Source organism: Jatropha curcas, chromosome 2 (genome assembly GCF_041381405.1).
Source record: "Jatropha curcas cultivar XTBG-Jc1 chromosome 2, XTBG_Jcur_1.0, whole genome shotgun sequence".
NCBI classification, from domain to species: Eukaryota; Viridiplantae; Streptophyta; class Magnoliopsida; order Malpighiales; family Euphorbiaceae; genus Jatropha; species Jatropha curcas.
Window position 1 is genome coordinate 30,050,399 of NC_143152.1, and position 23,605 is coordinate 30,074,003.

General features: G+C 34.9%; 6 protein-coding genes across 11 annotated transcripts; 5 read left to right on the forward strand and 1 right to left on the reverse strand.

The window, feature by feature from the left end:
* Positions 1 to 547: 547 nt before the first annotated feature.
* LOC105632584 (uncharacterized) lies at positions 548 to 4,266 on the forward strand. Of its 2 annotated transcripts, XM_037635507.2 has the most exons (4): positions 597 to 697; positions 2,046 to 2,142; positions 3,394 to 3,469; positions 3,559 to 4,266. In XM_037635507.2, the coding sequence occupies exons 3-4, from the start codon at positions 3,463 to 3,465 to the stop codon at positions 3,969 to 3,971; spliced, it is 420 nt and encodes a 139-aa protein (XP_037491435.1). In that variant the 5' UTR covers positions 597 to 697; positions 2,046 to 2,142; positions 3,394 to 3,462; the 3' UTR covers positions 3,972 to 4,266. The 2 variants fall into 2 exon arrangements, with proteins under 2 accessions (XP_020534353.2, XP_037491435.1); XM_020678694.3 differs by lacking the exon at positions 2,046 to 2,142 and having other exon boundaries at positions 548 to 697.
* Positions 4,267 to 5,071: 805 nt separating this feature from the next.
* EGY1 (Peptidase M50 family protein) lies at positions 5,072 to 8,881 on the forward strand. Its single transcript, XM_012215006.4, has 10 exons — positions 5,072 to 5,567; positions 6,144 to 6,608; positions 6,819 to 6,959; positions 7,275 to 7,376; positions 7,493 to 7,704; positions 7,871 to 7,921; positions 8,003 to 8,072; positions 8,185 to 8,253; positions 8,420 to 8,470; positions 8,583 to 8,881. The coding sequence occupies exons 1-10, from the start codon at positions 5,220 to 5,222 to the stop codon at positions 8,739 to 8,741; spliced, it is 1,668 nt and encodes a 555-aa protein (XP_012070396.1). The 5' UTR covers positions 5,072 to 5,219; the 3' UTR covers positions 8,742 to 8,881.
* Positions 8,882 to 9,166: 285 nt separating this feature from the next.
* On the forward strand, positions 9,167 to 11,224 carry SDG20 (SET domain protein 20). 2 transcript variants are annotated; one of them, XM_089718074.1, is made up of 2 exons: positions 9,167 to 9,805; positions 10,662 to 11,224. In XM_089718074.1, the coding sequence occupies exons 1-2, from the start codon at positions 9,202 to 9,204 to the stop codon at positions 11,048 to 11,050; spliced, it is 993 nt and encodes a 330-aa protein (XP_089574200.1). In that variant the 5' UTR covers positions 9,167 to 9,201; the 3' UTR covers positions 11,051 to 11,224. The 2 variants fall into 2 exon arrangements, with proteins under 2 accessions (XP_089574200.1, XP_012070535.1); XM_012215145.4 differs by having other exon boundaries at positions 9,178 to 9,817.
* A 1,076-nt stretch (positions 11,225 to 12,300) lies between these two features.
* On the forward strand, positions 12,301 to 14,033 carry LBD20 (LOB domain-containing protein 20). Its single transcript, XM_012215007.4, has 2 exons — positions 12,301 to 12,777; positions 13,474 to 14,033. The coding sequence occupies exons 1-2, from the start codon at positions 12,379 to 12,381 to the stop codon at positions 13,852 to 13,854; spliced, it is 780 nt and encodes a 259-aa protein (XP_012070397.1). The 5' UTR covers positions 12,301 to 12,378; the 3' UTR covers positions 13,855 to 14,033.
* A 1,078-nt stretch (positions 14,034 to 15,111) lies between these two features.
* LOC105632587 (ubiquitin-conjugating enzyme E2 2) lies at positions 15,112 to 17,918 on the forward strand. The gene is made up of 5 exons (XM_012215008.4): positions 15,112 to 15,395; positions 15,521 to 15,546; positions 15,914 to 16,003; positions 16,201 to 16,289; positions 17,534 to 17,918. The coding sequence occupies exons 1-5, from the start codon at positions 15,271 to 15,273 to the stop codon at positions 17,660 to 17,662; spliced, it is 459 nt and encodes a 152-aa protein (XP_012070398.1). The 5' UTR covers positions 15,112 to 15,270; the 3' UTR covers positions 17,663 to 17,918.
* Positions 17,919 to 18,274: 356 nt separating this feature from the next.
* Positions 18,275 to 23,326, reverse strand: LOC105632588 (Leucine-rich repeat protein kinase family protein). Of its 4 annotated transcripts, none has more exons than XM_037635506.2 (10): positions 22,681 to 23,326; positions 22,462 to 22,547; positions 20,654 to 22,018; positions 20,379 to 20,512; positions 20,033 to 20,273; positions 19,745 to 19,950; positions 19,606 to 19,658; positions 19,168 to 19,279; positions 18,780 to 19,065; positions 18,275 to 18,590 (listed from the first exon to the last, which is right to left on the reverse strand). In XM_037635506.2, the coding sequence occupies exons 3-9, from the start codon at positions 21,996 to 21,998 to the stop codon at positions 18,787 to 18,789; spliced, it is 2,370 nt and encodes a 789-aa protein (XP_037491434.1). In that variant the 5' UTR covers positions 21,999 to 22,018; positions 22,462 to 22,547; positions 22,681 to 23,326; the 3' UTR covers positions 18,275 to 18,590; positions 18,780 to 18,786. The 4 variants fall into 4 exon arrangements, with proteins under 4 accessions (XP_037491434.1, XP_037491433.1, XP_012070401.1 ...); XM_037635505.2 differs by having other exon boundaries at positions 20,654 to 22,033; XM_012215011.4 differs by having other exon boundaries at positions 22,462 to 23,326.
* Between the last annotated feature and the right edge of the window lie 279 nt (positions 23,327 to 23,605).

Sequence of the window (23,605 nt, forward strand, 5' to 3'; positions counted from 1 at the left end):
TGCATAAAATCTCTCGGGATGATTATAAAGCAACGTATAAAAAGTATTAGCTTGCTATTATATTGAAGAGTGACAGAGATAAATTTTATTACACTTATAAAAGAAAAAAAAATATTTTATTTCCTTTTTTTTATTTTAATTGTAATCACAATACGGAAAAAAAATAAAACAAATTGATTTATTTTATTTATGGATGATTAATTAATGTTTATTCATTAATTTCGTGTTTGATTTTAAATTATGCAATTTTATGTTAAAAGTTTTTAATTTTATGACATTTTTTAAAGTTTTTTTTTTCATATCATCACACCAATAAATTGTATTTTTTAATTTTGTGTTATTAATTTTCCTATTTATTTAATATTATAAAATCATAAAGTTGTTATTTTATATTGCATAAAGTCAGATACCAGAATTAGAAATATGATTTGAACAAGAAATTAACGCGTAAAGTCGTTTATTAGTTTTCCGACGTCGTTTAAATTAACACGTAAAGTCAGATACCAGAATTAGAAATTTGTTTGAACAAGAAATTGAGAATACTCGAACGACACGAACGACCGTCTCTGACGGCATGTCGTTTGAGTACCCTCATAAGCTGTGAGTAAAAGAAAAACAAACGATGTCTCTGCTTATTGTTCTCTGTCGAATCTCTCTGCAGCTACAGCTTCGCTTTTCCTTCTCAGCGCAGCCAAAGGTATCTCTCTATCTATCTCAGCTTGATCAGTTTTGTTTGTTTCTATAGAGATCATCAGTGAAACTCGCTTAAATTCAGCTACTAATAACATGTTTTGACCGGATTACACGAATAAAAAGGGGCTCCCAGAAAAATGAAAAACCTTGAATATTAGTTAGGGTTTAAGGATCCTCAATAATGCAATGGTTTCTGAAATTTCCAGAAAGTGGTTCTCTTGGAATGTTAGTGTAATTTTTTAGTTTTATATTTTTTAAGTGAGTAATGTTGGATTTATTGCTGGAATTTTGATGCTTATACTTTTTACTTGAATGCCCGTGAGATTTAATCGAGTTTTTCTGTTCACCGTCTCTGTTTTTGATTGATTTTCTGTGTTGGAGCATTTTTTTTTTTTTTTTTTTTTTGGTACTGAACTATGTTATGTCATTCTTTTTCACCGCCAGTTTATAAGATGAAAATGTGTTCTGATGCAAGTTGGACGAGTTACTAACTGAGTTGTTAAAAGATGCTTTTTTCCACTGCTGAACTAAGCCATGACTGACACTAATGTGAATGTTATATTAGCAGGACGCCGTTTAATGATGAAATTTAAGTTTGAAATACTTGGTTTACTAAGTTGTCTGAGTTTGCGATTTTCTGTATTCGTGGCTGGTTTAATAATTGTCTTGCATGTGGCTGTGGGTGTGCAACTGGCTGCGCAATTACTTTGTGTGTTTCTTTATAGCTCCTTCCTAGTATATGCCAGGATGGCAATAGAACAGATACAACTACTATGAACAACAAGTAACTGGTAAATACTATTGATGTGCTTACCAATTTTCATCTTTTTCAGTTTAGTTCATGACACAAAGGAATAGATCCAAAAGTCATAGCCTCTGAAAGATAACTTGTTTTGATCATCAATATGTTCGAAACAATAATGATCTGTTTTCAAACAACTCATTGCACATGTGGGCTTAAGAATTTGTTTAACTTTTTATTGATTTAGATGTAAAAATTCAAGGATGCATACCAACTACAAATGAGAGAAATGGATTAAAAGCCTGAATAATGAAGGTGGAGATAGAGGTGTGAAGTTTTAGGATTTTGATTAAAGATCAACTTAGACGTGATCAAGCAGGATTGCAATAAATGGAAGAATTGCTTAAAGTTCATAGGATTGTCATAGCATAGGTGTTGAAATTTGGTGGATGGTGGAGAATAATGCCTTTTGGCCATATGTGAACGAAGTAGTTACTGTAATCCTAGCTTTATTTATAGACTACATGTTATAAATCTAATGCACTTTCATTTATGATAGAAAGTTAATTGGCTTCCTTTTACATTTTTTTCTCTTAATCCTATTTTGTAGGTGAACCTATCATGGCTAAAGTTTCAGTATGGCCCCATCAAATATGCGGACCTCCTTCATGCTCTCTTGGGTCTAAAGAATTCTTGAAAATAGCAAGGTCATTTGAGCAACAAAACTGGATTATAGTATTCAAAATATTTTGGGGTCAACAATTGCATGCTTGGGTCCAATTATAAACGCATTTAGTGTTTGTTAATGTTGGAAACCTGATTTAGCCTAAATGCATGGTGGACTGGGTTTTGCTTTTCAGAAACTGTTTTTTCACACACAATTAAGCGTTTGGATCTCAGAACTTTTTTTTTCAAACAACAAAATTACCAAATTTTCAACCCAATAGTTAATTTAAGTTTCTGACATATTAAACCAAAACCTTAATTGTGCTACCAACAATGAAATGTCGTTATCATTACCATTTTTGTGCAGAGAAAACATAGGTTTACTTGTCACTTCTTTGGAAGCAAGATAATAGGACTGTTCCCCCTTTATGTTGCTTTTCTCATATTTTTTTTTAGCCATTCCCTGTAAATGACTGAATCAACTTAGATTCAATGGATTCTGCCCCCACCCTCCTTGGATCTCATCTTCTCAACAAAATTAGACCCTAGATAAGAATAGTCTCTGTTTCTCTCTCTTCTCTCTCTCTCTCTCTCTCTCTCTCTCTCTCTTTCTATGAATTAACATACATAGCTTTCTCAAATCATTAAAGATGAGGCTTCATTCTCTCTACATTAAATAAGTTCACTTTCTTGAGAAATACATAGTCTGTATATGTGTGTGTCTTTTCTTTTGTGAATAGGCTTTGTTTTCTGTTTTTTGTTGTCTCCATATCTCGTACCACATTTGCATGCGCTAATATGTGTGCTTTTGCTGTTCCATGAAGAGTTTTATGCAACCCATGTCTGTAATTGAAAGATTTATTAGATTTTGGACCTGCTGATGTTTAACTTGATAGCTGATAGGGAATGTCTTACTAAAGATGCGCAGAACTTAGGTTTAGGGTGAATTTAGGTGGAAATTTTCTTACACTTAACCCAAATAGTATATTATCACGGTAAAGACTGTCAATTTGTCACTTAACTTTCTGTTACGTTTTGTGGGACATCTAGCATCTAATGAGACCAAGAACAGATTTTCTTGCTTCTTTGTTTGATTTTCATCTTACTGACTTCAGTTACTTTCGGTTAATGTTTGCTTTCATTTGAATACATTGTAAAAGCACTTGAGAAACAGAGGAGCTTATTTTCTAGGCTTTTGCTAAGCAGTGTGGAAACTGATGTACAAACTACTTTTGCTAACCACAATATCGTTTGATGTATGTCATCTCTTAACCTTATTTTTTCCCCTGCAGTTTGGAGATTGCAAATTTGTCCAGCTTTTACCAGCCTCAAGATATATTTTAGCTGTTAGTTTAGCAACCATGGGAGGTGAGTTCTCTTCAAACAACAAATCTGACCTTCACTCATAAAATTAACTTGCTGCCATATTCATTAAAACATTCTATGTCCTTTTTCAGGTCCTGAAACTGAACAAAGATTAGATGAATCAAAGAAACCCAGTCAAGAAAGTGGAGATGAAAATCAGGGAGAAGAAGAAGAGGTGGGAGAATGTGGATTTTGTTTATTCATGAAAGGGGGTGGGTGCAAAGATGCCTTTATAGCATGGGAGAATTGCATTGAAGAGGCCGAGAACAACAACGAGGATATAGTGGAGAAGTGCTTTGAGGTGACTGGGGCCTTGAAAAAGTGTATGGAGGCTCATGCCAATTATTATGAGCCAATTTTGCAGGCAGAGAAGGCTGAAGAGGAGGCCAGAAAGAAATCAGATGAGGAAAAAACAACAAATAAATCCGATTCAACTGTGGATGAAAAGAAAATGGATTCGGCTATAGGTTCTAAGGCGGCACCAGAAGAGGGCAAGGGCTCCTAGCGGTAAATGAGATGATTTTTGTCAGATTTAATTTTTGCCTTGAAGAGGATATTGATATTATTGCTTCCTTGTCATTCTTTCAGTGCTAAATTGCAGATAGGCTTATTTAAGATTAAACTTCAATAGCCTCAAAATCTAGACCACATTTTAAGATATTGAGCATCAACTGTTATGAAGCTCATGATTCATGAAAATAAGGGTTCCACATGACAGACAAAACAACATTAACAGTGTGTTTTGTATGAAAAGGACACCATATCGAATTCCAAATGCAATTTTTCGAGGTTGCTTACAAGTTGAGTGATGATTTATTGAATTCTATAAATTTATATGAAATTTATTTGTTGCATTCTTAATGTACATATTTTAGTGTTATCTGATATTAGATAACAAGTCGAAATATGTCGCACTTCATGTTAGTGTTAAAATTTTAAGCTGGGTTAGATTGACCGAATTTTCTTTTACGTTTTTGTTTTTGTTAAGTTAAGCCTATATATAATGGTAATTTTTTTTCACACGTTATGTTATTATTGTATTTATCATTCACCTTCAATCAATTTAGGTTTATTTTTTTATTGATATAGAAGTTGAAAGGTTTAATATTGTTAAATAAAAGGGTTATAATAGGTATAATTTAATAAGTTCATTTTTCTTTTGGGGCTGGACGCTTTCCCGATATTGACTTAACGCACGCTGATCAAGCAACAAGCCTGACACTAATATTAATCACAGCTATTTCTAGCCCATTAAATTAGAATTATTGAATTAGAGTTAAATCATATTTGCCTTAGGTTAGTCCACCAAAAAATATTGTTCAATCCATGACAATCGAGTAAGTTCTTGAATTGAATATGTGTTTGAGAATTTCGTAAGGTAATTAAATGCAATTTTAATTGAATAACGGTATAGAATATTTTACTCCAAGCGAAGGGTGTTCTTAACGGGACCAGTGGCCCAAATACAAAAGCATAACTACTTACGTGCAGCTCAAAAATCCATTTCTCACTTTCTTTTTCCACGGTGGAAAACCAAAACCAAAAACAAAAAAGAAAAAAGAAATTCATTATCGAAAACAAAAATAAAAATGGCAAAAAGAAAAAGATATTTTTAAAAATTTCTGCAAGGCAAACCAGATATACTTCTCGCACACCCACAGGAGCTCGTCACTGCATTTCTTTCAATTCCACCGTTTATACAATTGTTTTTAGGTTTTTCACTTTCATTTGCCAGACTTTTCTTTTCTATTGCATGGGAACTCTCACAAGCTGTAGTTTTAGCACCCTGAATTTGAGACTCCGTTCAGTTCCCCGGGAGAGATTTCCTTCTTTTTACCTCAAGGAGAAGGAAAAGAACAAAGCCATTTCATGCTTCTTGTGCAGAGGAATTTCAAAGAGGGAAATTTCGTTTGCAAATTTCAGTACAATTAGGTGTTTTAGCACTAATAATGATAGTCATAGCGATTTAGATAACAATAAGAATAATAACAGTGAGAATGATATTAAAGATTCCAATGTCAAAACGGCGTCGTCGGAAGAGAAGAACGGCGGCGGCAGTGACTTTGGGTCCGATAAGACAACTACTTCTGTTTCTTCAACGGTACAATTCTTTCCTTCTTCTTTATTCTATTTTTTTAATTTTTTTTTCTTTTCGTTTCTTTTATTTTTTAATTTTCTTGCATTAGCGCTTAGGAATTGCAAGAGAATTAGCCTGAAACTCAAGTTGCGTATATTCGCTTATTCGAAATCAATAATTTATATATTTGTGTTTATGTATAGTGAAATCCAAATTCTATTCAGTTTTTGGATACAGTCTGCTCACATTTAAACAAAACTAGAAGCATTTTCACTTAGATTATGTGAACAAATTTTGTATTCATTTCACTAACTTGGAAATGCTTTTCTACAACACCACGTTCGGTAATTTGGTCAGTGGCAATGCCAATATTTTTGAACAGTCAAATTTAGATAAGCTTCCATCAGTATGTCCTCTATTTTTGTTGCCCCTCCATTTTAAAGAAAACCTAAAAGTCTAGTAAGTTTGCCCCAATGCAGAGTCTGTTTTAGGTGTAATAAGATGATTACTGAAATGGGAATTGACAAGTATATGTAAATGAAAACATTCGTACAATATAGCATATGGTAACTTTTGATTATTGGTGTTTTATTACTTCAGCCGCCATCTGTATCTCCAGTTGGACCAGCTTACAACAATTTCCAAGTTGACTCTTTCAAATTGATGGAGCTTCTTGGACCTGAGAAGGTTGATCCAACTGATGTAAAGCTAATAAAGGACAAGCTTTTTGGTTATTCAACCTTCTGGGTAACAAAAGAAGAGCCATTTGGAGACTTTGGTGAAGGCATTCTTTTCCTTGGTAATTTAAGGGGAAATAGAGAAGATGTTTTTGCCAAGCTCCAGAATCAGCTGGTTGAGGTCACAGGTGATAAATACAACCTTTTTATGGTGGAGGAACCCAATTCAGATGGACCAGACCCCCGTGGAGGGCCACGTGTTAGCTTTGGTTTGCTACGGAAAGAGGTATCAGAACCGGGGCCAACAACCCTTTGGCAATATGTGATTGCTCTTTTGCTATTCCTATTAACCATTGGCTCATCCGTGGAATTAGGAATTGCATCTCAGGTGAGCTAATTGCTAGTACGTTTTCTGTATCATTGTATCAAATCTACATGCTTGCACATGTTCAAATTTTAGTGTCATTATGGATGCCCTGGATAGGTTATCAGTACTTATGCTACATTTGGTGAGCTGCAATAAAATGTAATGTAATACAATCAAATGCGTTCTTTGGTTATGCATATATCTTTCACTAATTTTTATGTGTCCTAGCAGATCAATCGTCTTCCTCCAGAGGTAGTGAAGTACTTTACAGATCCAAATGCCGTTGAACCACCAGATATGGAACTACTATTCCCATTTGTGGAGTCAGCTTTGCCCTTAGCTTATGGCATATTGGGAATTCTGTTATTTCATGTAAGTGAATCTCCTTTTTTTTTTTCCTTAGAATGGTTAAGATGTCTTGAGTTGTGCTAAAGCTGATGGGGTTTGTATCAAACCTGTATGAAATCGTTTCCTCATTTTTTTAATATCCAGATGACATGCACATGTTTTGAGCCAGAATGTTGTGAGATCTCATGTCATTGTACTTCTTTAATCTTTAGCATTTATGCCAACCAATTTATAGATCAATCTTCTTCCTATCTATCTTTCAAACTCAATCACTTGGTCTTTTTTGCTTTAATATATGGCTTCAGTTCGTTGTAAGTGATGATGTTGGGTTATATGCAGGAACTTGGGCACTTTCTTGCTGCTTTCCCAAAGAAAATAAAGCTAAGCATTCCTTTCTTCATTCCTAACATCACCCTTGGCAGCTTTGGTGCCATCACCCAGGTCAATTATTTATGGGAAACTTCAGATATGGAACTAATGTGTACAATTATTTGTACTGGTACAAGAATAAGGAAGATGATTTAATATATTGCTGATAAGCAATTTTGAATCTGTAGTTCAAATCTATTCTTCCTGATCGGAGCACAAAAGTTGACATTTCACTTGCTGGTCCATTTGCCGGCGCTGCACTCTCTTTCTCGATGTTTGCTGTTGGCCTGCTGCTCTCATCAAATCCAACTGCTGCAGGAGACTTAGTGCAGGTCCCTAGCATGCTGTTTCAAGGCTCCTTGCTTCTTGGACTCATCAGCAGAGCCACTCTTGGTTATGCGTATGTCTTTCTTGTGCATCAATAACTTTTCATTAATTAAAAGAAACATCAGGATACAAACCAAGAAGAAATTCATGGATTCATAAATGCCGATTTCCTTTTGTATTTGTCTAGCATATCTGGTCTATAGAAATTTCACTTACAAATTGCTGTTGCAAATGCACAGAGCAATGCATGCTGCAACAGTTTCTATCCATCCTCTAGTGATTGCAGGCTGGTAAAATTACCATTATTGAAACTTTCTTTACTTTCTTATATTATACTTTCAAGTATGTTTAGCAGATAAATTATTGTGTAGGTGTGGCTTAACTACAACAGCTTTCAATATGCTTCCAGTGGGTTGCCTTGATGGTGGAAGAGCTGTACAGGTAATACTCTTTCTTTCCTGATCTAGGCATGATATAAGTCTGTTATCTCCTTTGTTTCTTTGATTTCCATGTCAGTTCAATTTCTATGTCATCTGCTTTGTTCCTTTTACAGGGTGCTTTTGGGAAAAATACACTATTTGGGCTAGGCTTGACGACTTACACATTGCTCGGTTTGGGAGTGGTATGCCTAATCTCTATTATATCACTATTATGAAACCTTCTTGGCAATGTTATATTGCAGTTTGGTCTTTCTTCTTGAATACGCAAGAGTACTACATTATGGCCTCTTTAATACTCACTGATATATTTTTCTGCTATTAAAATCTCTTCTATTCTCTTTGTATCAGCTTGGGGGACCGTTATCACTTCCATGGGGACTCTACGTCTTGATATGTCAGGTACGCAAAAACAAAAATAAACAAAACAAAACTTATATAGATATTATGAAGTATCATAACTCACAATCTCAAAAATCCTTTCTCACAATTCTTTCTGATAATGTTTGTTTAGAGGGCTCCAGAGAAACCATGCTTAAATGACGTGACAGAGGTCGGAACATGGAGGAAAGCAGTTGTTATCACAGCTATTTTCCTAGTTGTGTTGACTCTCCTTCCGGTAGGGGATGAGCTTGCTGAGGAGCTAGGCATAGGTCTTGTAACCACATTTTGATGTATAGATGATAAATGGTACATAGAATAAAGCCAGTTTTGACATATTATTGATAGTCGAGTTTATAGCAAGAGCGTATTGTATTGCTTATGTAATATTAACTAATCATTTTTGTTATAAATTAACCATTTTTCATGTAATCTTGAGAGCCACAGACATTTTGATTTCAGTTCCAAAATCAGAGAGGAATTTTTGTTCATTTTGATTTCAGTTTGGTTAAGAGAAAGGAAAAGGTAGAGGTAAAGGTAACCGGTTATCAAAATAAAGGCAAAAGCTTAAGTGATTGAACTGTTGGAGATGACGGAAATTTGCTAAATCTCGTTCAACACGACACTCACTAGACTATTCAAACGCTTGTCATTTATTCTTGAAAAAGGCTGCAATTTGCAAACGACATGTCACTTGTTGTTTTGTCTTTCTGATAAGACCCGGTTTTTGCTAAAAAATCAAATCTTTAAAAATGACAGAACAAGTGAAGAAAAAGAACACCAGCGAAGAAGAAAACCCAAATAAGCATAACAGACTTATCCAATGCGCAGAGCTAATCCTCCCATGGTTAATCCCACAAGAGCTAGCCAGCATCTCCTTGACCTGCAAAATCCTATCTCAAATCGCCAAAACTATCACTCTCCAAAGATCCTTTGACGCTTCCAGATCCTACGAGAGCCATCCTATCCCATTTCACAACCTAATCGATGACCGTCCATATGCCTTTTTTCTCTATACCCAATCTCAAATCATTACTTCACAGTCTCCCCTCCACCGCCAACCTTGGGGCTCTTCACGTTTCGCCTCCCCGGTGGCCGCTTCACGTTGCCCAAGTAGTTGCGATTGCAATTGTGATGGGTGCGACCAGGGAAGTGTGTCTGGGTGTGAAACTTTAGGATTGGAGGATCAGGAGATGGGAATAATGCGCGAGTGCGGACCGAGTTGTGCGTGCGGGATTCAATGCGGGAATCGGTTGACTCAGAGAGGGATTTCGGTTAAGTTGAAGATTGCGAGAGACGAGAGGAAAGGTTGGGGCTTGTATGCTGATCAGGTGATTCGTCAAGGCCAGTTTGTCTGTGAGTATGCTGGTATATATTTTCAATCACCCATTGATTTGATATGTTTTTTAGCTCTAATGAAGAAAATGTCATGCTTTTGATTGGTAATGTATTTAAGTAAAGCTAAGTAGTAGAATCATATGACTTATGTATTGCTAGGCCTGATACTTATTGGGAGTTCTTGCCTTTTTGGAAAAGAAATTCACTGAATTAATTAATAAACCATGTATAAACAGAGAGACAGAACAGGAGGAAGAGTGTTGAACTGCTGCTTGAGTAGATTAAATTCCTAATTGAAGCAAAGTTCATCATTTAAAAGTACTTAGATGCAGGACATACTGAACATTTGCAGTGGTTTTTGAACTGCAATCACCTGGGCTTCTGTCAATTCTCATTTATATGCCTTCTTGTTAAGTTCATGCCCCATTTATCCTTGTTTGGTGTGAATGAATTTGACTTCAAGTTAATTTATAAATGATAGACTTTGGTTTAATTTTATCAAATTCCATAAATTGAATTCAAGGAGTAAAATGAATGTTTTCTTTCATATCAACCATGAAATTCGAAAAGCATTCCTTAAAATATTATGAAATTTATTTATACCAAACTGGGTCTTATAGTTTACATCAACAATGGCCTTTTTCAAGCTGAAACTTCCATACTTCATTAAATAGCTGAAGCATCCAACAACAATTTTAAGAACTTATGTTGCATATCTCAGTTTGTTACATTTGTTATTTCTTTCTCATGGTTCTTTGTTATCTTTTCCTTTTGTTGCATATCTTTTCCTGTCAACATGGCATCTCGCTCCTCTGTCCCTGAGTAATATAGGACAGAGCTGTTGCCTAAGATTTGAACTTGGTTTTTTGAGCAGGCGAACTCTTGACAACCCAGGAAGCCAGAAGCCGGCAAGAAATTTATGATAAACTCACATCTGGTGGCCGATTTTCTTCTGCGCTTTTAGTTGTGAGAGAGCATCTTCCATCTGGAAAGGCTTGTTTGAGGGTGAACATTGATGCTACAAGAATAGGAAATGTTGCAAGATTCATCAACCATTCTTGTGGCTGTGGAAATCTGTCAACTGTAATAGTGAGAAGTTTTGGAGGTTTATTGCCTCGCCTTTGTTTCTTTGCTTCTAAAGACATAAAAGAAGGAGAAGAGCTGACTTTTAGCTACGGGGAAATTAGAGTCAGGTCTAATGGCTTGCAATGTTTTTGTGGCAGCCCTTGCTGTTTTGGTTTTTTACCTTCAGAACATACTTAATGCCAGAAAACAACATGATGTAGGCACAGGTCTATAGTTTTAGTAGCCACTTTTACAGAGAATGTAACATTCCCCCAATTGATGTGATGAGTTGCTATTTATTAAATTATACTGGCAGTGTAATTTTCTGCTGTACTATAATCTTTCAGTCAAATCTAAACCTCAATTTTGCAATTGGAAATGTTATGATAAGGAGCATCTCTTAGTTGCTGCCTGTGGAGTATATGTATATATAGAAATTGGCATGCAGTGGATGTACAAGGTTTTAGTCATTGTATGGAAACTTTCTGATAAAATATCAATTCAATGGTTAACAGCTTTTTTTCGTTTCATCAAGCATTTGCGGTTTCTAAATCATTCTTCACAAAACCTACTGCCTACGAAAAGTTTTGTTTGGCAACTTTTAATTGTAGCAATCTATGTTTTTTAATAGTTTTTAGAGATTGATGGAGATTTTTGATGAAACCTTAAACAGTAATGTTTTTTTTTTTTTTTTTTTTTTTTTTTTTTTTAAACAATCATACCCATCGATTTTTAAGTTAAACAATTATTCAAACAGCTAGTTACTACAACTGCCCATGACACTATTTTAAAACGGGAGATAGAGAGAGAACAGAAAAAGAAATGACAAGAAAAATGAAACAGAAGTAACATCCTTTATATGACAAGATTAAAAATCACACACAAGGAGCTCTGTTTCCTCTCATGGTACATATTACACCAATGCACGTCTGGCCCTTGTAATCCCACACGCTACGGGCAGCACAAATCTTGTGCCTTCATATGAAGACAACCTTCTTCAAGTTAAAAACACGCACCAACATTATTCACCTTTATTTTATTACATCCTTTCATTAAACTCATCTATAAAAATTCTTTTAAACGTTACAATAAACTACTTCCAACTCTCCATTTGCACATGCTCCTCACACCCTCCCCACAAGACTCCTCAAGTTTCCTCTTTACCAACCTCTACAACCAACATTACTCCCATATTAAACTATAAATATTACTAATAATCTAAGAAATAAGAGTTTATTTAGTTGAATACACGTGTCTCTATACTCGGACAGAGTGATATCCAGATAAAACCTTCTCAGCAGTAGGGGGTTGAGGAAAAAAATAGAATAAAGAAAACGGCAGGAGAAGCTTAAGTTTATACATTCACCTTGGCAACCCTATCACGAGAGTAACGTGTGCCCCCTCCATTTTGTTTCACATATATAGCACCAAACCCAACACTTCTCTCTTTTGTTAATTCTCTTTTCTTCTCCTTCTTCCATCTTCCCTTAAAACCCTAGGTCTCCTCATATACATATATATTTTATATGGCTGAGCCACAATGTGATGCCACGTTGACAGATACACGGAGGAAGGGCATCGGTAAGCGTGCATCATCCATGCCGGTGGAATCTCATCAGTCGTCGATCGGTGAACAACCGGCACCGGTAGTAGCAGCTGCAGCACCATGCGGTGCATGCAAGTTCTTGAGGAGGAAATGCATTAGTGGGTGCATATTTGCACCCCACTTTGGTTCAGACCAGGGTGCAGCCCGGTTTGCCGCGGTGCATAAGGTGTTTGGTGCTAGTAACGTATCGAAGTTGTTGTTGCATATTCCGGTTAACCGGAGACATGAAGCGGTTGTTACAATATCTTACGAGGCTCAAGCAAGACTCTCTGATCCGGTTTATGGTTGTGTGTCCACCATTCTTGCTTTGCAACAACAGGTTCATTAATCAATTCCTGGTTCTTTATGTACTTAATTATTTGTTTTTCTTCTTGAAGCTGAAACTTTTGAAAACAGAATTTTTGTAGCTATATACAGCAAATTTCTTGTTTCTAAACAAATGTTTGTGATTATGATTGCTATACAAATTTCTTGTTTCTTTTTCTTGATGTTATCCTTTCTACCAACTTTCTAATTAATTAAAGATTAGGCAACAGGAGTACTACTTTATATATTTGCACTTTATACATAGGATTTATTCATTTTTTTAAAGTCTAGGTACCAAATTAATCTCATTTTAAGATTCATAAAATGATTATATATATATATATATATATATATATATATATATATATATATATATCATCAATTAAAGACTCTGAAAATTATTGTTGTTTGAAAAGAGCACTGCTTCAACAAATACAAATAACTAATAGGTTAATAAAGACTTACCCATTAAAAATTTTGGATAATAAAAAAAAAATAAAGGCACAATAAATTAAGAACTATTTCAATTAATTCCAACTATACTTTATTTTTCTTCATTTTTTTAATAGTGAAAATATGTTATTCGACTATTGCTGTATGTCAAATTTATACATCGCTTAATTAACATCGGGCTATATCGATAAATGCTTATTTTCATTTTTGATTTTTGCTTACTCATTGTTTATAACATATACTTATTTGCATGCAGGTGGCGTCATTGCAAGCTGAGCTTGCAATGGTTCAAACTCAACTAATAAACAGTAGGTTTGCAATGGCAAATGTTCTTCAAAACTCACACCACCACCACCACCAGCAGCAGCAGCAGCAGCAGCAACACCACCACCAACACGATCAACAGGTTGTTATGCTTCAACCAGCCTACTCTAACAACTCCTCAGCTTCTACTAACTTTATCAACGTCAGCAGTTTCCCTTCCAACTTTGACCTTGTCACAGCTGACACAGCTCCATCTTCTCATAGCTTATTGGAGCCTCTTCAGCTTTCGCACCAACCCCATGAAGACGAAGAAGATGAAGAAGAGAGTCGAATTCCGGTCATTTTCCCCGATGAAATACTTCACCGGAGATAATTCTTAGGAGTTACTTACTATCAACAAATCTTAATTACCTTCCAATAACTTCTATTAATTACAATCTATTTATATGTATTATAAGCTCAGTATTAGTTAGTACTTTTCATTTGAACTCTTGCCCGTAATATAGACTTTTACCATATAATACTATACAGGTATTTTTATACTTTTATACATTTTATTCTAGATTTTTTTTTTCTCCTCATTTCATTGATTAGGATTCAGCAAGTAATTTCTAAATATAAAAATTGAAATGCATAAATTACGACCCAAAAACACCTTATATATTTTAGATTAAAAAAAATAATGTTCATTTATATTTATCTTAATATAAATATATCAATAATAATTGCACTTATTTCGATATAATTTTCATTTTTATTTAAGGTCAACCTTGTAATAGATAAATTAAATTAAATTACTATTAACTAATTAATAAATTAATCAACCAGCCTAACATGAATGAACAATTTATAATTTGAATATTTAATATTTTCACATAAATAAGATCACAAAGTTTTATAAAAACAACATGTCCAGCCTACAATTTCCTCAATGAAAGCCCACAGAAGAGGGCCTAACAACAAGCCCAAGATTAAACTCATATAAAAAATATTATATTTATATGTATTCAATAATTGGAGCTATTCATGTAATTATATATTTTTAAATATTTTATTTCCTTTAAAATTCAACCTTTTCATCATATAAAAAAAAAAAAAAAATTACTTTTTCGCATATGGAGAAAAAATGGGGATAATATGTAACTAATTATCCTCCATGCTTATAGAAAACTAAAGTAATTTTTTAGAAACTTTTGGTGAATTATATAAATTTACCATTATACTTTTCATGAAAAATTTGTTCTATTCTCACTTTTTATTTTGATACACTATATGTTTAATTTACAATATCATACTTTTAAATAATAATATTTGAATTACTGTATTTATCGATGACATATTTATTGAATAATTAAAAGATATAAAATTATTATTCTAAAATCACATATCAAATCAATATTCATATAACAATTGAAATCCTAAAATTATTGTTGTTAGTATAGAGAAATATATAATATTATCAAATTTCTTAAATTTTAGGGAGTAATTGGTCTCTTCAAAATTTTTATTTAAAAAAAGAATTGAATTTATGTATTTTGGTAAAAAAAAAAAAAAAAACTTTTGTATTATTATTATTATTATTCTGAATTTCTGATTGGATAACTGGACGAGGTTTGAAAAGCTTAAGTAGGGTAATTTCTGGAACACGCAAAATAAAGGCAAAAACCTCTCTCTGTGTTTCTGCGATGTATCTTTCTGTTTCTGAGATGGATCTTTCTTAGATTTCTTCAGATCCCTTAAATTTCACGAAAGCAGAAAGAGAGAAACAGAAAGAAACCAAAAAAGGAAGATGACAACTCCAGCTAGGAAGAGGCTGATGAGGGATTTCAAGAGGCTTCAGCAAGATCCACCTGCCGGCATCAGTGGCGCTCCTCAAGAGAACAATATCATGCTCTGGAACGCTGTCATTTTTGGGTACCTTCTACTTCTCTCTCTCTCTCTCTCTCTCTCTCTCTCTCTTATTGTTTCATCTTCTTTATTTATTTATTTTAGAAATTTACATGCTTTTGTTTATTTATTTGTTTTGGTTTCTATTTTAGGCCTGATGATACTCCTTGGGATGGAGGTGGGTAATTCTAATTCTTTGTTTTCCTATTTTAAATCGTTATTTATGTCTCTTGAAGGATTGTTGTTTTGAATTAATTCCAAAGATTTTTTTTTTTTTTAATAATTGAGCTGATAAATTCTATATATGCCTATGCCTATTATGTATTTACAGATGATTAAGCTGTTTGGCTGATCCTGTGGATTTATTCATTTTATTTGATTCCTTGACTTCTAGGGTTTGTTTGGTTTTCGTTGCAAGTGGGTTTTTGTTTTCATATGCTTAATAGTATATACCCGTGTTTCTGTGTATATATAGCTTTGTTATTCTGTTACTAAACTTTTCGGTTTTCACCATCTAATGTACCTATTCATGATTTTTTTTCCAGGTACGTTTAAATTGACACTGCAATTCACAGAGGATTATCCCAACAAACCTCCAACAGTCCGTTTTGTCTCAAGGATGTTTCATCCAAATAGTATGTTGATTTCATGCTCACGTATTTGATTGTCTTCAACAAATTATGAGTGCTTCCGTATTGTTTTTCTCTTTTGAATTGGAATTTTTTCTATATAGAAAAAACTGGCATTTGGCTTTTTTTAAGCAGTTTGTCTATTTTTTCTTTGTGGATGAATCTCCTTAAATCTCTGACGCTGTTTGCACGGATGTTATCAGTATATGCAGATGGAAGCATTTGTTTAGATATTTTACAAAATCAATGGAGTCCAATATATGACGTTGCTGCTATACTTACTTCTATCCAGGTTCAACTTTCTGCTACTTGTTTCTTATATTTATATTTCATAGGAAATAATAGTTTTTTTCATGCTAATAACTTGTTGAGATGCATCCAAATTCCAGTCAATTTTATGTGGTCACGTTTTGAGACAGTGATGGTTTTGAAGTTAATATTAATTGAAAAACTTAAGATAAATACAAGATTATTTATATAGGCTTAAGATAGAGAATATATACCTTGGTTCCTGAAAACACATGCTTGATGCAAAAATGCTGAAAGTAGGGTTGTATTTAGATCTTTTCTCCTCGTGAATTTCACAAATTTGTTAATGACTTTAATATTACTATTACTAACTTCCAGGATTTAATATTTTCTCTTTTTTAAAATGGGATGGGTTGGAAACTTGATTTGATATCAAATGAGTTATATTCACATGGTTTGTGGATGAGCATGATGACATACACCGAGGATTTTTCTAAAGCCCTAAACTTTTGTTAGACTGGAAATATGTATAAAGAAGGGCCGAGTTTTTAGGCCATCCTACAGGAGTCATAAATATTAATAAGGGCTGTAAATGGGTAGAGATACTCCTGAGCTGGTCGAGGCTCTGCTTGATAGAAGCTCGCTTTGGCTCGTTTGATAAGCTCATCCAACCGAGCTTGAGCTGAGCTCATTAGCTCGCTAGCTGACTTTATCGAGCTGAGTTCATGAGCCGGCTCACTAGCTAGCTCAATAAGCTAACATTAATTAAACCTACATTAAAACAACATCGTTTTTTCGTTTGGTATATTTCAAGCTCGAGCTCAAGCATATCCTTATCAAGCCGAACTCCAGCTCGAGCTCACTAAAGCTCGACTTGTTTACAGCCCTTAATGGATTTTTTGTTGGGTAGAAATTGTTTGTATGGAATGTAGTAGTTATAGGTTGCTTTTAGATGCCATAATATAAATTATGGTTGATATCAACATAGTTAGAAGTGATTGATGTGTGTGCTTCTGGACTTGTAAAATTTAGGCTTGGATGTAAAGTGTATCATTAATAATTATCAGTTTTGCGCTCAAGAGACTAATAGCCGATAGTGGACCTTGTGTCAAGCTTGGATGCAATTGCTTTCTTGTATATGTTTCAAGATATCACATTTGTCAGGATAGAATCCATGGGATTGTATGCAGATTTTAGTTTCATTGCAACTTTTAATAGTTTTGTTTGCATGTATTCAAGTGATTTACATCTACAAATAAGCAATACTTATGGTATGTTCTTGTCCAGTCCTTGCTTTGTGATCCAAACCCAAACTCGCCTGCAAACTCTGAAGCTGCTCGCATGTTCAGTGAAAATAAGCGGGAGTACAACCGAAGAGTGCGGGAAATAGTAGAACAGAGCTGGACTGCTGACTGAAAACCCAATGAAAGCAGCAGCAGCCCCAGACTTGGATTCACCTTAAAAAAAGACTTGGATTCTGTTTCTCGCAAATTCTGGGTAGTTGACTTTGTAATATTCTTTAGAGTACATTGTTGTTGGAAGATTTTCTTTTGAGCCATTTGATTTCTGCCTTTTAGACAGCTCCATTTAAATTTCTTGCTGATGGATCCATATTCTGTACTGATTCTTCTTTCATCGCCTTGAATGGAAGACTCGTCTATTTGTATAAAAATCTTATTTGTAGTAGTGCAAGTTGCATTGCCCTCGCTTGCTTCCAGAGAGGGAATTAGGGATGATTTCTTTTATGCAGTTGCTGCAACTACATTCAATTATTACTACAAGATGTGTTCTAGCATTTCTTTTGTCAATTAATGCGTTTGCGTATGCCCTCGAATTATCCATTCCTGAAATATTTGTGATTGTAGCAAAGTGGGAGCTTTCTGGCTTCCTCTGCTAGCTAATTGCTTAAAGGTCTGAAGGAAATAATTACAGTGATAACAAGATTCTCTTTCTCATTCTCTACTGAAGATAAAATAAAATAGAAAGCACCATCGGATTCCTTGTAGCGCTAATTTGAGTTATGAGAGCTATTGGAACACTTTGGCTTAAATATAAACAACTTTCAGATACATGACGTGCAACCTAATTATCATAGGTATTTGGAGGACAACTTGCCATTTTCTTTCCTTGGAAAATTGGTATACATAAAAGATTTGCCTGTCAAGATAATTACTACCTTGGTTGTCACTAAGGTAAAGAGAGAAGAAGAGGGCAGGGAAACCGTTTTATTGATGCTTCCCTCTGCCCAATCTAAGAAGAATGTATAGGCTGCCTAGTCGAAAAGCTGTATAAAAGTTGTCATTTTCACTAGTCTTGCTTCCTCTTCCCCTTTATTATCATTTCCCTGCAATATAAGAAATATATTAATGTTTTTGTTATGTAAATTGAATGCAAGATGGGAAACACTGATATGGAACTTTCTAGCAGGATTTCTTGTTTTGTCACTGACAAGAAAATGAGATTTTCTTAAGTTAATGTTGAAAATTTGTCTATTACATAGATTCCATAATGAGAGAGATAGAAACAAAATAACCTCCATATTACTGCGACTGAAGGGTGAGCTGTAGCCCTGCAGGATGCGAAGGTGAGATTGGAGATCCTTCGCTGGAGTCTCCCCGCCATCCGTCCTGAACTTGTGCAGCAAACTGCAAGTTCCACAGCACATCCTCGATTGAGGGTCTATCTTCTGGGTTCTTAAGTAGGCACCTTATACAAACCTCTACCATCGTCTTCAATGATTGATCCGAACAGCCCTTGCCAATATCTGGATCAACCATGCTCCTTCGAGCAACATCATCACTAGTGATGCTCACTTGTAACTGCAGATTTTATGCAATAATATGGGATTTTAATTGACTAAAGCAGGGAAGAGGATTTCATTTTAACAATATATATAATAAGAAATCAGTACTGCTCTTTACCTGTTCTTTTAGAATATCCACTTCATTCCCTGAGTTCAGTGGCCTCCCCACGATGCTTTCAAGTAATATTACTCCAAAATCATATACATCCATCTTCTCTTCTTGATTTGTCCTGTCAAAATATGGTGTTCGAAGAAGATCTCAGGACATTAGCAACTCAAGTTGTTTAAATTGCTTGGTAATTGAAACTTTATGTTCAATGTCTTGCAGGCCTTTTAGGGTAGGTTCGGTATTAAGGTTGAAATTATTTGTCTAAAAAATCATGTTGGAAACAATTTTGGAGTATTGATTAGCTGTTTTGAAGATTTTATGGCTAGAACATGTAAATTTTCACCTTAAAAATAAACTTTAGTGATGTCCATTTAGAAGCACCATTGAACTACCATTTACTTAGACTCTGGACTAAGAATTTCCGGAAAGTTACAAGTTAGTGCTAACCTTGCACCAGCACTACGATCTTTGGATACACTAGAAGAAACTCCATGGACAACCTGCAAGATCACTCGAGCTAAATACCAAATTCAAGTCTTGGTCCAAGAGAAAAGAACAGATAGCATTCAGAAAGAGAAAAAATTACCTTTCCTGTGTTTTCTGCTAACAAGGGCAGATTATAGCTACTAATTTTTGCAACAAGGTTCTGATCCAGCAAAACATCAGTTATCTTCAGATTATTACAATATACGCCCGGGACTATCCCTGTATGCAAAAATTGGATTCCCTTTGCTACTCCTATTGCAGCAGCTATTCGTTGAGCCCAATTAAGTTTTTGTCTGGCTCGTCCCTCTGCCAGAAAGATGAAAGATGCTAAGATTTTAAAAACAGATATGCAAAGGGTATTTTTCTATTGACACGCTTCATAGATTACTTGAGATCCAGCCCCTTAGTGTGCCATTTGGTACATATTCAAACACAAGAAATATTCTGCTGACACTTGAATCATCCAAGTAGCATTCAAAGCAGTGTCCTAGAGCGCTGACCAAATGTCGATGTCTAAGTTTTGAAATCAGCTCTATGTTGTGCATAAAGTTTTGGGTGCTGTAGCTTCTTTTCATTTTTATGCATCTAATAGCAACAGAGCAACCATTCTTAAGTCGACCCCTATACATCTGAAAGCATGAAACAAATGTTAAACAAACTTTTGATTAAGAAAGCCAATTCATGGTTCATAGTACTATCTAATTTGAGGCCTATATTACCCCATATCGGCATACCTGGCCTTGAGAACCTTCGCCCATGAAAGCAGATGTGTCAAAGTTGTTTGTAGCTTCCTCAAGCTCCTCCAATGAAAAGGTACGGTAAGCTGGAATGCCAAGTGTACCCAGCTTCATTGTTTGAGATATATACCCTTCAGATTTAGCCAAAAAAGATGCTATCAGATTTTTTGCTCTTTCCAATCACTTGAATTATCAGTTATTTCATTTATTAATCACATTTGACTACATTCATGAACATGAACATAAAGCACAGAGAGAGATGAATATCTGACTTGCATCTGAGAGCATTTTTGAGGGGTATCCAGCTGATGCATTCTCTGAAATTAGTCTTGTTGAAGGTCTCTTGATTGTCTTTCTGGCATTTAGCTTTCTAACAACCAAGAAAATCAAGCCAACAAGAGCAATCCCTCCAATAACTCCCCCAATCACACTCAATGCAATAATTTTAGAACCTTGTGTCCTTTTCTTCCTCTGAGGCAAAATTCCTACTGCTAATGCTTCATTGCGACAAAAAGAAAGTGGATGTTGATTTTGATCCCTAGTTGCTAGACAGTTCCCAGAATAGAAGACCTTTTCCTTAGAAACTGAATGAAGGCAGTTGGGCAAGTTTCCAGTTATAAGATTTGAGGACAAATCCACAAATTCAAGGTTAGAATTACAAGATTGATTTTCAAAAAGCATTCCGGTGAACTTATTGTCTGCAATGTTCAAATAAGTTATGGAAGGCAATGATAGCAAGGATGATGGAAATGGCCCTACAAATTTATTTTTTGAAAGATCTAGCTGTTGAAGTTGATAATAAGAGCTTATCTCAGCCGGAAGACCATCTCTGAACTTGTTCCTGCTCAGTACAAGAGTAACCAACTTGTTTCCAAGCTGAGGAAACTGTGGTCCAAAAGCATTATCATCCAAGTCAAGCACCTGAAGGTTTGTCAAACTGCTAAGATCAGGCACTTCTCCATACAAGTAGTTTTGTGAGAGTGCAAGAACTCTAAGATTCTCCAAATTACTAAATGAATTTGGCAAGGATCCATTGAACATATTTTTCCTCAAACTCAAAACAGCCAGAACTGGAAATGAACCCAGCCAATGTGGCAACTCACCAGAAAACATATTGTCATCAAGTATGAGCGTTTGGAGGTTAGATAGTGATGAAAGATCTTCAGGGATGGAATCATAGAAGAAATTTGAACTCACATTCATTATCTCTAGTGATGACAAACGGGCAATTTTACCAGGAAATGGACCCCATAAACCTAGAGAAGCCAACGTTAGGACTTTCAAGTCTGGAAGACCGACAAGTGTTGTCACAAATGAATCAATTGAAAAGTTCCTAGGCAACATAGGAGTTCCTCTGTTGCCAATGATGTGCAGCTGTGTTATGCTTTCCTCATAGCAAACCACAGTTACAGATAAATTTGGATCTGTATTGCAGAAATCAGTGGTGCTATTCCAACCATTTAGAATATGTGGGTAGTATAAAAGCCGCTGAATTCTTAGAAGGGTCCCACCCTGAGAGGTTTGTAGTTGCTCCGAACAACTGATTAAGAAGAAGAAGATGATGAAAACTAGGACTGAAGGATACTGGAACGCCTTCGCCATTGATTTTATGTACATAAGTAGCAGAACCAGTACAACTGCAAAGCATAGGACTAGGAAACAAGCATTAGAGGAAAAATTCCCATAAAAAGCAGCAGCCAAGTAAATAATTTATGCCAATGCATAACTATTTTTATGCCATCGTAATAAAAGTGCATTAAAACTTAGAAATTCAACTATTAATGCAATGTCAAATATAGAAGAAATGGAATTCAAAATAAGGCCAAAGGATTCACAAATTGTGAAGGACCAACTTCATTAACTGAATGTCAGACAAAAATGATATCCAAGAAGTAAATATTACCATAAACAATTGTATAGAGATGTACAAATTTACATTGCTGCTTATTAGAATCAGCTAATATTAGGGCTTTTATCAAGTTGATCACACTTAACATATCTATATCATGCTTTCTACTACTCATCTTATTACAATTGAAAACATCATATTTCATGTTCAATGAGAAATAAAAATGGTTACCTCTATCGAGTGGGTAGGAAAGTCAGCTTCACTTTTGAGCTCATAATCGAATGAAACCGGCAAGTGGTCTTGAAAGACTGCTTATTCTTTTCCTCTCAAAATCAACAAGAATATAAGACAGAAAATCCAAACCCACAAGTTTTTGTTCTAGTCTTGTAACAAAATTCAATCAGAACTTCCTAATGGATGATTATGACTTCCAAATAAAGATATACCCACCGATGCTTCTTCTCCAGCCACAAAGCAACCCTCCGCAAAAGAAGACAAAATCTTCAAAAATGCTTCAAAACCCACTTCAGATTTTGCATGTTTACTTGCATTTTACACTTTTACTATAGTCAAAACGCAATAAAGGAACTAATTTCAACTCCACAAAGAAAAGCAGAAGAAGAGAGAACCCCAAATGTTACATCACATTACCTCCATCTGCTTCAGCAAAACAAAGAAACCTCGACAACCGTACATTAAGAAACATATCAACTAGTAGCATCCAGGCACTACTGACACATAACAGTTTCCTTGTATAGGCAAAGACAATTTAGAGACACGGGTTCAAAGAAACTTGTTATAGTCAATAAATCACAAATAATTGACCTGGAAATAAAAACAAATGGACCACTCACTCCTTTTATCTTTTTCTCTCAAGAACAAAAGCAAACACTTAATAGTTAAATAATTGTATATATAATTATGTCTGTTAATTTCATAGGCTTCTTCTTTTAGAGGTCTAAAGAAGAGAAAGCCATGGAAAAGAAAAAGAAAAAGATTCTTGTTGCAGAAGAGAAGCCTTTATTCCCTTTCAGACTCTCTCTGGAAACAGAGACAACGTATGATTTTTAAATCTTGGTACTTTGTGGGTAAAAATGAGTGTATATGCATATGCATATGGTAATGGGGTGTGTTGAGGCACAAACAGTAAGTGCTGTATGTAAGCTTTCACTTTCTGGGTCTGGTGAGCATTGGCTTTCTATGGACCTGTCACGTTCAATCATGGACCCACTAATTGGCTACATATGTTAAGTCTGTTGCTTTTGGCGCCTTTCTTTCTCTCTCTATCTGCGACTTACAGTTGAATTGCTCTTTTTTTTTTTATATTTATTCTGTGGAAATTTAAAGATTTCGTCTTTAGACAATTATTTAGTAT